At 40.8% G+C, this 15,856-nt stretch overlaps 1 protein-coding gene across 1 annotated transcript; it reads right to left on the bottom strand.

The window, feature by feature from the left end:
• Nucleotides 1-14,772: 14,772 nt before the first annotated feature.
• On the bottom strand, nucleotides 14,773-15,456 carry LOC147427679 (cytochrome b561 domain-containing protein At2g30890-like). The gene has a single exon (XM_086496758.1). It carries the CDS (start codon nucleotides 15,454-15,456, stop codon nucleotides 14,773-14,775), a length of 684 nt encoding a protein of 227 aa, XP_086352884.1.
• Nucleotides 15,457-15,856: the final 400 nt, after the last annotated feature.

Here is a 15,856-nt window from a genome sequence, read left to right on the forward strand (position 1 = left end):
ACAACCTGTTCCTTTGAGGTAGATCCAACCATTGTCAAGGATGATCTTTCTCTTTACCTCATCAGCCATGGTACATACAATAGGTCTTTCTCCCGAGCGAGGAACTCCTTGTTTTCCAACTCGATGTGCACCATAAGCCATGATTCCTGACATGCCAAAGTGTGTAGCAAAAAACTCTTCAATAGCAACTGCAAGAGATTGGGGTGTTTCCATGCTTTCTTCCTTGATTCCACGAATGACGATGCTCTTTGAGCATTTTTGTCGTTCATGCAATTCTTGAGTGTCCACATTCTCTACATTCTTTGCTTGGACAACGGCTTGCGTGATAGGAGATGTAGAAACCACATTATCCTTACATATATCAGCCCATGATTTGGATGCATTTCTCATCTCACATACATCATGTCAAAATGTATCTATTGTTTCCTCTTTCAATACATGATCACTCTCAACTTTGCTCAAGTGCTCTTTCAATACATTCATGTCAACAAGAGAGCGTTTACATTCTTGAACTTCATTCTCAAGATGCATCAAGCGTGTTGTTTGCATTTCAAGAACCTTCTTGAGGTGCTCATTCTCCACAACGAGAACTCTTAAAGTACCATTCTCCATTGCAAGTGCGCGCAACTCTTCACCTTGTTTGTTGACGGTTTCTTGTAACGAGATCAAGTAAGCCATGATCATTGCTTCCGTTGCTGTAGATGATGTGGTTGGATTAGCATCCAAATTCCTTGGAGATTTTGAATCATTCTCCATGGCGAGTGTGGCTTTTCCACCCTTGCGAGTTTTGTCTGACATTGCCTTCAAGTCGGCAACAAAAACGCAAAGTTTTGACAGTTTTTTTAGTTCTGAGATGCTGTTACAGAAAAGCCTTCTATTACACAGAAAAATTTTGTCTTTACATCAATGCATAGAGGGCTTAGTGCTCTTCGATTGAGTCTATAGATCACCTAAATCGGAGTTCGGATGAGCAAGTTATGGTCAAAAGAGTGAATTGTTGTCTACTAGGTCAAAAAACGGCTGAGAGAGAGAGAGAGAGAGAGAGAGAGAGAGAGAGGACAATGGGGATACACAGAGAGTGGGAGAGATATCTATGTGTTGGGCCTCTAAGAGAGAGAGAGAGAGAGTGTGTGTGTGTGTGTGAGTGTGTGTGTGGAGAGAGAGAGAGAGAGAGAGAAGAGAGAGAGAGAGAGAGACAGAGAGAGAGAGAGTGTCTATGTGTGTTTTTTTAATGTTCTTTGGAGAGAAAGAGAGAGACAGAGAGAGAGAGAGAGAGAGACAGAGAGAGAGTGTGTCTATGTGTGTCTTTTGGTGTGCTTTGGAGAGAGAGAGAGAGAGAGAGAGAGAGAGACTTGTCATGTTTCCTGATGAATAGGATTAAGGTCCAGTAGGTAGAAGAGGCTAAAACCAGACCCAGAGCTTGTGCCAGGATTCCAGCCTTTGCAGACTCAGTTGCTTAATGTTTCTGCCAAAAGAACTATTGACTTTTTTCAGGACATTGATATGTTGGAGCTATATATGGCTCACTCTACTGAACTTGGTCTCACCTATATATTTGTATCTTGTCCTCAATATGAATCGGTCTTTGGGAGCGTATATGGTGTGTCTCTTGTCTGGTCTCTCTCTCTTTCTCTCTACATCTCAACATGGTATCAGAGCGGTAACGATCACGCGCCTATTCAATTCATGGTGACAACAGTATGTGTATGCGATTCGCATGTAAGATTCAAAATTGTTACAAATTTTATTTTTGAGCATTGATTCTTGTTAACTGTGGTTGTTTTGTGTTAAGAAGAATATGATTAGTATTTTATGTGGCGTTTATTTATAATCAATCTAATCGTTGATTACGTTTTCTTGTTAATGACACCCTGAACTTCATCTCAATTTTTCTTGCTGTTCTGCTCAAAATTTGGAGAAACGGGAAAAGCGCAATGGAGCATAGCGCAATGGAAATTTTCATCCAAAACTTGTTCGTCTCCTCGAGCTCTTCGATTTGAGTTCTAGGTTTGCGTCAATCGGAGTTCGCAGCAGAAACTTATGTTGTTTTTACTGCAATAGAGCTTGACGCAGCTTTCTTCGTCCTACTTCTTCGTGAAGCGTCCGCGATCGTTTTTCTTATTTTGGCGTTAACTTTTTCGAGAAGATTTAGCTTTTTGCTATTCGTATTGTGGCCGTCAATCTTGCGTCTCACGCCACTCTATTTTGAGGACTCGTTTATTATTAACGTCTCCTTTACCCTGTCTTTTTTGGGTGACGTCTCTCACATCTTTGGACGTTCCTTGAGCATCCTTCTTACGTTTATCTTTGACAGAACGCAGTACTCATATCTCTCTCATTCTCAATTGCGGCCTTCACCATATATGGTGTGCAGATTCTGCAATCTTATCTTATACGTCTTCTCGCAACAAGATATGGCTATGAATATTCTCATCAACGGCTTTCCTTCTGGCCAACGTTCTGTTCCTCCTTTCCAAGGTCAAGGATTTCTAGGCTGGAAAGCAAAGATGTTGTTAATTCTTGAAGGCGATGAACTCTCCGATGTTGTTCTTGGAAATCGTGTTTGTCCGCCTCAGCCTGTTGATACGAATAATGATAACGTGCTTATCACTGAAGGACCTATATTTGAAGATTGGAATGTTGCCTATACGGATTGGCAACGACGTGATAAAGCAGCTCGTCGGTATATTCTTTCTGCTCTTACTGATTCCCTTTTGCTTGATATGTATGAACTGCCTACTTCCCATGACGTATGGAAGTACCTTATTGCAAACTTTCAGAAGAAATCTGTTACAAGAATACTTTATTTGAGAGGGTTGCTTAACAAGTTACAATATGAAGTTGGTACTGCCATGACGGGACATATTGAGTCTTTCAAATCTATTATTAATCAACTTGCTGCTGCCGGTGATCCTGTTCCACAAAAGCAACTGATTACACTTCTCCTTGATACGGTGAAGGACTCTTCTTATGATAACATTGTTACTATTCTCTCTAATAAAGATGGTCTTGATTTCGACCAAGCTTGCATGTCTTTAATTGAATACTCTCAACGTCAAGAACGTCGGAATGCTGGTCACGATACAGCTATGATTTCACAAGAGGAGACTGAGTCACAACAGATGGAACGTGCTTTTTATGCTCGAAGGCGTCCATTTCAACGAGGAAACCGCAGAGGTGGCCGTCGCGGTAATATTTTCTCTCGTCTCAAATTTCCTAATAAGCAATGTTCTTACTGCAACAGAAATGGCCATACTGAAGATGATTGTTGGGCACGTCAATATGATGAAGAACACAATATTACCACAAAACAACCACGTTTATCTAGAGACTCTTCTTCTTCTTCTTGTGAATATTGCGGACAATCTGATCATCCCACTCATATGTGCTATAAGCGTCGATTCGACACAGATCGGAATAGAGCATATGCTACTGAACATCGAAACAACATTGTACCAGAAACAAGCTGCGTCCTATGTTCAGTTGCTCCAGACAGAATACTTCATGTACGTGATGGATCACTTTTTATTGTCGATTCTGGTGCTACAGGAAATATGACATATCAGTCTAAGTGGCTCCATAACTATCATCCACTGCCAGTTCAACGTGTTGTTTATCTTGCTGATGATACTACTTGTCAAGTAAAGGGTATTGGAGACTTATATCTTGGTACCTTATCTTCTTCCACTCGAATTTTGCGAGGAGTATTACATGTACCAGATCTTCAACGTAATCTTCTTTCAGTTGCTAGACTTGTTGATCTTGGTCTGTTTGTTGGATTTCATTATACCAAATGCCAAATTGAGAAAGATGGATAGACTATAGCCACTGCTCCTCGAAACGGTAATTTATTTGAACTCTCTCTCAACGATGCTGTAGCAAATATTGTCACTGCTTCAGGTGATCATGATTGCAAAGTATGGCATCACCGTTTTGTTCATGCTGATTTCTCAAAACTCCTTGATCTTCAACGTCGTGATCTTGTTCATGGCACGGATCTTAAAGCCCATCCCCATATGGGAATTTGTGAATTTTGTGCTCTTGGGAAACACAATCGTAAACCCTTTCCTCTTTCAAATACAACTCATTCTCATGACATCTTGGATCTTGTTCATACTAATATATGTGGACCTCTACCTTCTTCGAGATCACAATATCGCTACTTCATTACTTTCATTGATGATTTCTCAAGGTATACGACTGTATTTCTACTTAGACAAAAATCTGAAGCCTTATCTGTTTTCAAACAATTCCACAAGGCTGCGGAACTTCAAACTGGTCGTCGCCTTAAGAAGCTTCGTAGTGACAATGGAGGCGAATATGTTTCTCGAGAGTTTGTGAGTTACTGTGCTGACACTGGAATTCATCATGAACACACTATTCCATATTCGCCTCAACAGAATGGTGTTGCTGAACGAAAGAATCGCACTATTCTCAATGCTGTAAGATGTATGCTGATTCATTCTGGCTTATCTCGTGTTTTCTGGGCTGAAGCTACTTTGACAGCAACATTTATTCAGAATCATCTTCCTACTATTGCACCCTCTGGTAAGATACCCATCACAGCATGGACAGGTGACATTCCTTCTGTATCTCATTTTCGAACCTTTGGATGTATTGCTTATATTCATGTTCCCAAAGAAACACGAACAAAGCTTGATGCTCCTGGTCTTAAAGTTATTTTTATTGGATATTCTGACACTTCCAAAGGCTACAAATTCTATGACCCTTCCTCCAAGAAAGTAACTGTGAATCGTGATGCTACTTTTAACGAACAGCTTATGGGAGGCTCATGGTCCATGGATGATTCTGATGATACTAAATCATTGCTTCAGGCTTTTCCATTTCTTTCAGAAGATGAAACACTTCCTATAGAGCAACTTTCCTCCTCACAACCATCCATTCCAAATGTTGCCAATGATGATATTGATATTTTTGTTGATCTGCCTATTGATTTTGAACATGGCTCATGTCATGTTTATGATGATGATATTGCTGATAATGCTTTTTCTACTTCTGAAGATCCCGTTACTTATGATGAAGCTATCTCTTCACCACAAAAGGATCAATGGCAAGAGGCTATGGAAGCAGAGTACGATTCTATTATCTCTAAAGGTACATGGATACTAACTGAATTACCTCCTGGTCGTACAACTATTAAATGTAAGTGGGTGTATAAAACAAAAGTAAAAGCAGATGGATCTTTTGACAAGTTCAAGGCGCGTTTAGTTGCAAAAGGTTACTCCCAAGTAGCTGGTGTTGATTATCAAGAGACTTTTTCACCAGTTGTTCGCATTACAAGTGTTCGAGTTTTATTGGCATTTGCTGTTCAATTTGATTTAGAAGCTCATCAAATGGATGTGCGAACTGCTTTTCTTAATGGTGACTTGGAAGAGGAAATTTATATGGAACAACCAGAAGGGTTTGTTATTCCAGGTAAAGAAGACCTTGTTGCTCAACTCCATAAGGCACTATATGGTCTCAAACAAGCTTCGCGAGCCTGGTATACAAAATTTGATCTTTTTCTCACCTCTAAAGGATTCATCTCTTGCTCGTCAGACCCCAACTTATACATAAAACGCCAAGGTAGCAGTTTTGTGATTCTTGCTCTTTATGTGGATGATACCATCCTTGTTTCCAATGATTTGGGATTTCTTCAGCAAGTGAAAAATTTATTGTCTTCTGCATTCGATATGGTGGATCTTGGAGAGATTCACTCTTGTCTTGGCATTCAAATCCAACGGAACCGTACAAAAGGTATTTTATTCCTTCGACAGTCAAAGTTTATTGCAGATACTATTCAAAAATTTGGTATGGAATCTGCACATTCAGCCAACACACCTTGTCTTGCGAGCTCTACGAAGAATACTTCTGACAATGGCGGTCAACTTGTCACAAATCAACCTATGCTAACTTGATTGGATGTCTTAAGTTTGTTGGCATGAACACTCGTCGTGATATTCTGTTCGCTGCTAACTATCTTGGAAAACATCTTGCATGTCCTTCTCTTAAGCATTGGTCTGCTGCAAAGCGTGTATTGAAATACTTGAAAGGCACTACAGATTTTGGTTTAGTCTATCGACGACAACTCACATCGGATTCTATGCAATTTCTTTCTCTTTTGGGTTACACAGATGCAGACTGGGCAAGCTCACATTTATCTATGCGATCTACTAGTGGAAATTGCTTCTTTATAAATGGTTGTCTTGTTTCTTGGACCAGCAAGAAACAACGTTGTGTTGCAGTTTCTACGACTGAGTCAGAATATGTTGCGGCATCACTTGCAGCTCGTGAGTTGATTTGGCTTCGACAAATGCTGGTTGATATTGGTCACTCTCCTCTTTCTAGCACACCCTTGCGGTGTGACAACCAAAGTGCTATTAGTCTTGCAAAAGACTATGTTCAACATAATAAGTCAAAGCACATTGCTGTCCATTATCATTATGTCAGGTATGAAGTACGCAAGGGAACCATTATGGTTGAACAATGTCCAAGTGACCAGATGATTGCAGAAATTTTGACCAAAGGCCTCAATGAGTCACATTTCATCCTCTTGCGCTCGGAGCTTGGAGTTGCTTCGGCCTCACTCTTTCTAGATTAGCTTCTTTTCTATTGTAATAGCTTTGTACATATGACATTGTAATCTTTTAGGTACCATGCACTATGCACACTCCACATTTGCACCTTTTGATATCTAAGTCACTTGAATATTTGTACATAGATGCACAATTCACTTTCACATCATCACCATTGGTTCATATTTCACATTGTATAGGGGCTTGGGTTTTTCCCTTGAACTCCCCAAGGGTTTTTTCATCCAAAGCTAGAGACCTTTGTTTGAGTGGGGGTGTTGGAGCTATATATGGCTCACTCTACTGAACTTGGTCTCACCTATATATTTGTATCTTGTCCTCAATATGAATTAGTCTTTGGGAGCGTATATGGTGTGTCTCTTGTCTCGTCTCTCTCTCTTTCTCTCTACATCTCAACATGATAAAGAAGAGTCAATTGGTGAAGATGAGTCAGAGAGGTCACCAGGCCAAGAGGATCCCTCACCCTACAAGGGTACCTCACCCTATACAGTACTTGTCAAGAAAAATACAAGAAAGAGGAATATAGACTTCTCAGATGATGCAGATGTCCCAGAAAGCAGTCCCTGTGCAAGTAACGGTAAAGCCAAAGAGGATGTGCCTTCTCTGGAAGACCCAGCTGCAAACTGATGAGAGGCTGTTCGATTTTGCAGCGTCTTGTGGTGTTGGGGACAAATATGATCTAGTTCATTCTATGTTTAACCCAAAATTTGATATTGAAGACCTTTTAGCTCAGCACAGTGAATTCCTGCAATCCTACAGAGATAAACTTGAAGTGATGGTGCAGGTAGGGAGGGTTGTTCTGCCCAGTATGACTGTTGTGCATTTAAATGACTGCAGTGGAAAGGGACAGGGACTGAAGAAGTATAGGGAATTACCACCTGCTTGCCGACATTCAGCCTGCCCTTTGCACCAAAAAGAGTGCAAACTTATTCAGGAATCCTTTGGCTTTGTGATTTACGTGAACAGCCTGTTTGGATTCCTGATGAGGTGTTAGAGGAGCAGGATGCAGCACCAGAGGAAGAATGTGAGGAGACAACACATATACAAGAAGTCGAGGAGGTTGAAGATACAGTCGACCTTGAGGTTGAGGCAATTGAAGTACAAAGAAGTAAGATGCTCTCTGTGAAAACCACAGAAATCAAACTACCTTTGGATGTCAGTAACTTCACTGAGAAGCATGCTTAGATGATGTTTCCTGCTGTGCCTGACTTCAGGATTAGAGACATGACCTATATCTTTTTACATGATGTGCAAAGCATCCTTTATTTAAGGGAGGACTCCTCCCTGGCTATCATTTCCAGAGTCCAAGAGGAGAGGAGTGGATTTGTGTCAAAGGATAGTAGTGATGATGAGGTAATGGAAACATCCAACAATCCAATGGAATGCCTCCGAAGATGCTTTGAGAAAGCTGAAAAATACAAGGAGACAATACCTGATGAAGCCACCTTCCAAGAAATAAGACAAAGCCTAAGACCATCAACAAGTCACAAAGAAGTGGAGGATTGGTTTAACCATTCAGGTCAGGGGTCAACTACATCTGTAGACCTGTGGCAGGAAAACCTCTTTCTACAGGATGAGAGCTTCATGGTAACTCTGTGTGTGTGTGTGTGTGTGTGTGTGTGTGTGTGTGTGTGTGTGTGTGTGTGTGACTTACTCAGACATGATATGTACAGTCTTGGATTGCTGACAAGGATGACTTCCTTCGACGGCGGACTAGAGAGTATCGTGGAAGGGATGCGGTCCTAGCGCAGTACCTTTCAAAGCTTTGCGAGTCGCCGATAGTAGTTTTTCACAATTCCATGTCACAAGAGGGTTCAATAGCAACTTACACATTAAAGACACTATCACGCTTCTTGGCCGGGTGGACCCGTGCTGCCCAAAAGTGCAGATAAAGTCATTCTTGTGGACAAAGTGTTTGCCAGAGATTGTTTTGGTTACTGCCCGGGCTATACAGGTGGTTGGGCAGCGTGTTACTACACTTACACAGCAATGGCACTAGCTCTTGGTAGGCAAAACCCAGATGAACTTTTAGAGTATGGCAAACATCTCATGATTCGTTACAAGGGTGATGTGCCAAAAAACAAAATTGAACCTTCAAAATCTTGATACACTTCAAGTAGCAATTGTGTAAGATCATGTATTACAGAAATTTTGTACAATGTCATCCACTAAGAGTATCTTTCTCTACTTGTGGTTCACATACACCATTGTCTCTCTCCACCTTCGTTGACTTTCACGAGCACCGGAGTTGTTGTATGCCATTGATCTTTTAACTTTTTGTTGTTGTTAATGTCTGATGGCTTGTGCTGTTGCTGAAGAGGCCAAGACTTCTTTTGCCTGCATTCGATGAATGATTCTACGATAGAACCATTCAAATAGTTCTCTCAAACTGTTAGCCTTGATTCGAGAGCCACCATGTCGTGTGTGCCTGAAATAAGCATTTCTCGCCATGTAATGAGACTTTTCCATCCCTTGGGTATTCCATATTTCCGGGTTCCCATACTTTTGTATAAAATATGGTAAATGATTGAAAATGATGTGCTGGATATGAAAACAGATTAGTTAGAATGTTTTACACTCACATAGTTGCACATAAAAGAGAATCAAATACACCATAATACCATGTAGTGAGTAATCTGGGTGTCTGTCCATGCTGTCTTGAATGATTTTTTGAGAAGGTTGAGATTCTCCTTGAACTTGTTCATATCACCTTGTGACTAGTCATCTTTGTCTCACATCAAAAATAGGATGTCTATTGATCGCCAAACCTCAGCCTTCGCATTACGAGTAGTTGGTTCTTGGTCTTTGACTGCAATATGTAGATTTTTTCAGCTCTGATACTCTACCTTACTAACATAAGATGTGTTATATATTTTTCCATGTTTTTTTAGCTTCGGATCTTGTATTCCTTGGGGTTTAGATAAAAACCTCTGTGCCTTCACCCTACCGATGGATGGTTTGCATGGGACATCCTTCTCAGCAGTTGATCTCTTTTCATCCCGCTGCATTTTCACATTGCCACCATGAAGGCCCATATCCGACAGTACCAATTCTAAGCACTCCAGGGCTACTTGTCGCTCTACTGAGTTCTTAATTTTCCAAGCAAACCCGATATATAAGTAGCCCAATTTCTCCACAATTCTATAAAGGGCATGCATTGTACAGATGTGGACATTCACAAGTGGTATTTTCAAAACCGGTCGAAAAGCAGGGTCCTCAATGTGACGTGTTGGAGCTTTTCTCCACCACTTTGGGTCCATGACCTTTGCAGGCTCCATGCAGAACAAACACGATGACTTTGCCATTGCACCCATTCCACAATTATACATGCACTTTAATGTTTTGAGGTCACCTGCAAGATGCCACTGAACTTGAAAGTCTCCCCTTCCATCTAGACGTAGTACCTCTCCCTGGTTAGTCTGTCGATCAATCACCTCTGGAATATTAGTTCGATCGAACACCCAATATAGAATCTCATGATCTTCTTTCTTTACCTGCAACACAAAATAAATGAGACTTAAGTAGATGTGAACATTTGAGCTTAGCTGAAAATCTCGCTTACCTCAAACGCACCAAGCCACCATATGTTAGATTCTGATTGAACACTAAAATACAAAGGATCATCATTGGGACACTTTGAGAGGGCTCTATTCATTAAAGTAATAGTAACACGCTCTAGATTTTTCTCTTTAACAAGCTCACACTCATCCAGTTTTAACACAAAATGTAATACCCCTCGTGACTCTTCAAATGTAATGTTGTAAAACTCCACCATTCTCTTCTGTAACATCTGCAGGTCCATAAAAATATTATTGAACTCATCATATGCCATGTTTGCTCCATGGCCACTGTAAGTTGCTTTAATATGAAAGGGTTGTCCAAGATAGTGTCCCTGTGCCTCGTTAAGCTAAAGCCTCTATTTCCAAACACTTGAGGATGATGGTAAAAGTTTGGATTTTATATCCTTCTTAACAAAGATGGATGAGAGAGATTTTTGTATAGCCGAATATCCTCTTTTGCTTACACCAAGTGAATCAAGTGTGCCTTGTATCTCTTTTGCAGGCACTGAGTTCTCTGAAATAAAGCGGTCCACTACATTTTGTTGTAGGACCTTAAACTTCTTGCATTTACTATATCTGTTGCCAGGCTTCTACTTATAAGTGGCTTCAATCTCTTTCCTATATTGGCTTTGGGGTCAATGTTTTCCTTGTCAGGATAGATTGAATCTCTACATGAAGACAATGCATAAGTAAATAATAGAAAATTTACTTCACTCTAACACTATTTAGGCACATGAAAACAATGCATAACAAGAAAAAACAAAAAGATTACTTAACTAAGACAATGTAGCCAACCAAGAAGCATCACCTTAATGCTCAAATTCTTTTCTTGAGACCTCTGGATGCAACCTGCAATGTTTCAAGATTGCGCAATTTCTTCTTTCGGATACGAAGATGGTGTCCTTCATTTGACAACTTCGTACCTTTCCTTTCAGTTCATGTATCTCTGTTTTGTGTTGCAAAATGGTAACCTGATCTGTAGAATGTAAATGTGAAAGACGAACAATCTCACCTTGTTGAGCTTGGAGAATGCCCTTATAAGTTTCAGCTTCCCTTGTAAGAGATTTACAATAACCCAGAAGGCCCTTTTCTCCATCACCAGCAAAGGTCAATAAGCTTGTAGGATTGACAAACGGTGGAGACGCATTAGTCATTGGATTCTTAGGAGAGAGAGAGACTCTCATCCAGATATCTATGTGTTTAGCTCCCTGAGCTCTGAGCGTGTCTATGGATGAGGGAGGTATATGTGTGTTTGCTTTACTACGCTTAATCAATGGTTGGTACTCATTGTCCAAATCAATGTGAAGGTGATATTTGGCTTGTTTCTGCGTAACATTTGTGCCATTTGAGGAGTGCGCCATTAGCCAAATGTGCACATTTAATGGAAAGTGAATAGGCGGCTGTGCCTTCGTCCCTCCATGTTAGCCTCATTCCCTCCATATTGACGAGGTTCATTCAATGCAACTGAAAAAAATATTATCCCTCAATCATTACGAATGAATGTTCAGAAGAGTAAGGAATCTACTTAAAGTACACTTTTTGAACTTTTACCATGAAAGAACCACCTCTATTATTCGCCATATTTTCTAGAGAGAGAGTGCAAAAAATACATTTTCTTAGAAGGCCCTCCAAATGACCTCCGAAATTTCCTAATGTGAGCGTCGTTAGCTCACGCTGTGTTTCTATTATCCAAAACATATAAAATACTTACAAAAGTTGGCTTTTATACGTTAGCCAAGGTTTTTGTGGTCAAAACTAATAATTTGGGAGCTCTAAGTAAAGACAGGTTGATACAATCTAGAAGCTTGTAGCCCCGGCTCATCAATTACACTGTTTATCTGGAAAGTAGGAGTTACAATATTCTTGATTCATCAAAATAAGAAGTGTTTTCACAATGAAAGCTCCAAAAAATGTTATCCGAGTTATCTTGCTGCTAACATATGGTTGGTGGCTACTAGTTCATAATTTTGGTTTCCTTTTGTGGTACTTCAAGATGAATTTTGAGACATTCACTAATCATGCATTAAGTTCAAAATTTCAAAAACTTACTTTCATTGCTTATCTACTCATCGGCCACTGAATCACCGTTTACCCTACATCCACTGTCCTTGTGCCTCTCTCCTAGCCCATGTAGTAAGAAGGCAATCTTGGTGCTACAACTTGTTTGTCTAATAAAGAGGCTCTCTTTAGCTAATGGTGATGGCACTTTTGACACTACAAGGGTAACCATCAACAACTTGAGCAATATCATGGAGGAAGCAAAAGAACACTTAGGTAGTGTCATGCAGCTCTGCCATTTCATTGCTAGGTGTTATTACTAATGGTGCATGTAGATGATGATGTCGAAGATGTGGCTCATATGTGATCTCTCTTCTTGACCCTTTGTAGACATTCCATTTTCATTATTCTTTTGAAGCCTCACCACCTTTGAAGGATTTTGACTATTCTCGTTAGGAATCGCAATGCTTTTGCAAGGTTTCTCATTTTTTCAAAATTGTGTGGACCTGCTAGATGCTTGCTTTAATGAAAATTTGGACAATGTTGTATAGAATGCAGAATGGGCTCTTTGAGAATGGTTTCACAATAAATGTTCATGATGAATGTAGAATAGAGTTTGTGGAGCATGTGTGATACTTTGAAAATGGTGCAACCATGCACATTACATCTTTTCATGATTTTTTACTTGTTTTGTGACAATTCGTAGAGGGACTAATGTCACATGTGCAAGCAATGATTCTCGTCTTATTAAGGACTTGGTAAGATAGCAAGTGATAGTTCTTTCAGTGCTGAAACTTGTCTATCAAAAGAGGCTCTCTTTAGCTATTGGTGATGGCTCTCTTTAGCTAGTTTGTTGCACTTTCCAATTCAATGTGATATGGCTTCATACTTGCTCTTGCAACTTGAGGAAACAATGACACATGCATGGAAAGGCTATAATTTAGGCAGCATGTAATGTCCTGAGTTTCTTAAGAATGGTTCTGTGTGCTGGCTCTCCTCACTAATTATAGCGTGTCTAAAGTGATGTTTGTGGTCCAATGTGGGTATACATGATATTTTGGGAGCAGTTTTTTTATATTTTCAAATGTAGTAATAATCTTTCAAGGTTTGTATGTGTGTATCTAGTGTTGAAGGAAAAGTCAAAAGTATTCATATGCTTTCAACAATTTTTGTTTATGGCCAAAAAAACTATATGGTTGTGTTGTGAGCACGCTATATTCTGATTGAGCAGGGCCCGAGTCTATGTTAATGGAGAAATTCATTTTGGTGAGGGATTGGAAAAAGCACCAATGTGTAGCGCCACACACCCCTCAGAAAAATGATATTAATGAGGAGAAAAACATGTCATAGAGAAAAACATGTCATAGAGATCATAAAATGCATGGTCAAAAGCTAGATGTGTTTTGGCTTGAGGATATTAGATGCATATTGAATATGTATTAAACAGGTGTGCAATGAAGCAATATAGTATTCCATGAGGACATTCCATTTGGATCTTGGCATGCAGGAAAGAAGCCAACTATAGTGGTTGCTCGGACGCCTTTGGCTGTGTGGCTTATGGTTTAATGCATGAGAAATTCATAGCCAAAAAATTGGATGTTAAGCCAATGCAATATAGTTTTATTGATTATTGTTGAGAAAGAAAAGGATAGAGTTTGTATCATTTGCAAAGTAACGGAAAAGTGATTTGTCAATATTTGGTTGGAAGATGTAGTTCAAACTTTATTAGCATAAACCATGGAAACAGATGTGAGCTCAAAGAATGTGTATGATACATCATTGTCTTTGTTTAATGGTGGGACTAAAGATGTAAGTCTCAATGAGGCACACATACATGAGTGCCAATGCATGCTCAATGCATCACAACTTGAAATTAGTTACATGTGTGTGTGTGTGTGTGATGCAAGGAGACACTCAAAAATTAAGTTGTAATAACCTAAAGTAGGGGTTCACGTGTAGCTCTCTCCAGGAAATGTTTTAACACTAGAATCATTCTTGCGATACTAAAGCCATATGACGTGCCATTAGTACTATGGTTGGTGGCTACTAGTCCATGAGATTAGTTTTCTTTTGTGGTAATTTAGGATGAATTTTGAGACATTAACTTATAATCATGCATTAATTTGAAAATTTCAACAACTTACTTTCATCGCTTATCTACTCATCGGCCACAGAATCTCCATCTATCCTACATCCATTGTCCCTCTTGTGCCTCTCGCCTATCCCATGTAGGAAGAAGGCAATCTTGGTGCTACAACTTGTTTGTCTAATAAAGAGGCTCTCTTTAGCTAATGGTGATGGCACTTTTGACATTACAAGGGTAACAATCAACAACTTGACATTAGTTACCTCTCTCTCTCTCTCTCTCTCTCTCTCTCTCTCTCTCTCTCTCTCGGACCCACGGAGACAATCTACAATTAAAGTTCCAATACATGGATTGTGTTCAAAACTCAATTCTCAGTATAATATCAATAATTAGGGGATGACAAAATTGCTGCCACAAAAATCCGCGCTATATATTGCTTCATCATAAGTTTTTACAAGCTACGAGCCACCAACGATGATGCTTGTACGCAAAATTTAAGCTGGCTGCTGTTGGAGGCAGCATGCACAGTTCTTGATCATGCAGCAGCTGGCGCAGATCCTGAGCCGCATGATATGTTCACTTCCTGCACGGCCAGCTGATCTCCTTTGCTTATACCTGTTTCTTCATCATGGGCCGTCAATGGCGCCGCTGTAGAAGCAGCAGCCTGTGGGAGAGCCCACTGCACCTGGCGAAGGTAGGCCCACCAGCCCTGGGCCAGGTATACTAGTGCCATCAACGCCACCTGTACGCTAAAGGCCACGTTCACACGAAATAGGGTGCGGCCGCTGATGAGCTCCAGCACATGCAAGCCAATGAAGATATTTACAAGTGCCAACAGGATGGTCCCGGTGCCAAGGATCCAATGGGCGGCGTACCACACACCCCTCTTCCACCCAGCTCCCACATCCGGCCGCACCACCCCCAGAAACGCCACCACCAAAGGCGCCAACAGCAGAGCCAAGCCCAACCTCCCATGTGTGTGAGGAAGCCCCACCGCCCCAAACTCGGCCAAGGCCAGCCCTCCGCACCCGACCGCCAGAAGCAACCACAAACTTTGCACAACGATGTGGCCTTTAGCTATGCGTCCGCTCAACAACGCATTACCTTCTTGGCGAGCAGTCCTCAGGAATCGGATGAGAATGACGCCAAGAGGCATGCATAGTCCCATGTCCAACCACATGAGGAGCCCATCCAGCACGATGACTTGGAGACGGTCCATGATGTGGCGATGGTGGCCTTCAGCTTCAGCAGCAGCAGCAAGTTGCGCTAAATCGGGACGACAGTGATCTGTTCACAGCTTACGCAGGGCCTTGTCGACGTCGTCCTTGTGGAGCTAAACCCCATTTCTTTGCATTTATATAGCTCCCGTAATCAGCGCGTAATCAAGCAGAAAAGCACGCGCTTAGGGCTAGAAAAGCACACGCAGTCCTGAAACGTACCCGGCACGTTATTAAGGCCATCGGGAATCATCTAGTGGCGTAGCCGGTTTTTAAAGGCAACAATTTTGGTAGAGTTTTTCACCTTCAAACTGAACGTTGCATTTATCATTTTCCCGGGATATGTTTGTCTTGAGTTGATGTATTTGGTTGTAATGCCTTGTCGCTTGGATTCTTCAAGGG

The sequence above is a fragment of the Adiantum capillus-veneris genome, chromosome 23 (assembly GCF_014529385.1).
Source record: "Adiantum capillus-veneris isolate H3 chromosome 23, ASM1452938v2, whole genome shotgun sequence".
Taxonomy (NCBI): domain Eukaryota; kingdom Viridiplantae; phylum Streptophyta; class Polypodiopsida; order Polypodiales; family Pteridaceae; genus Adiantum; species Adiantum capillus-veneris.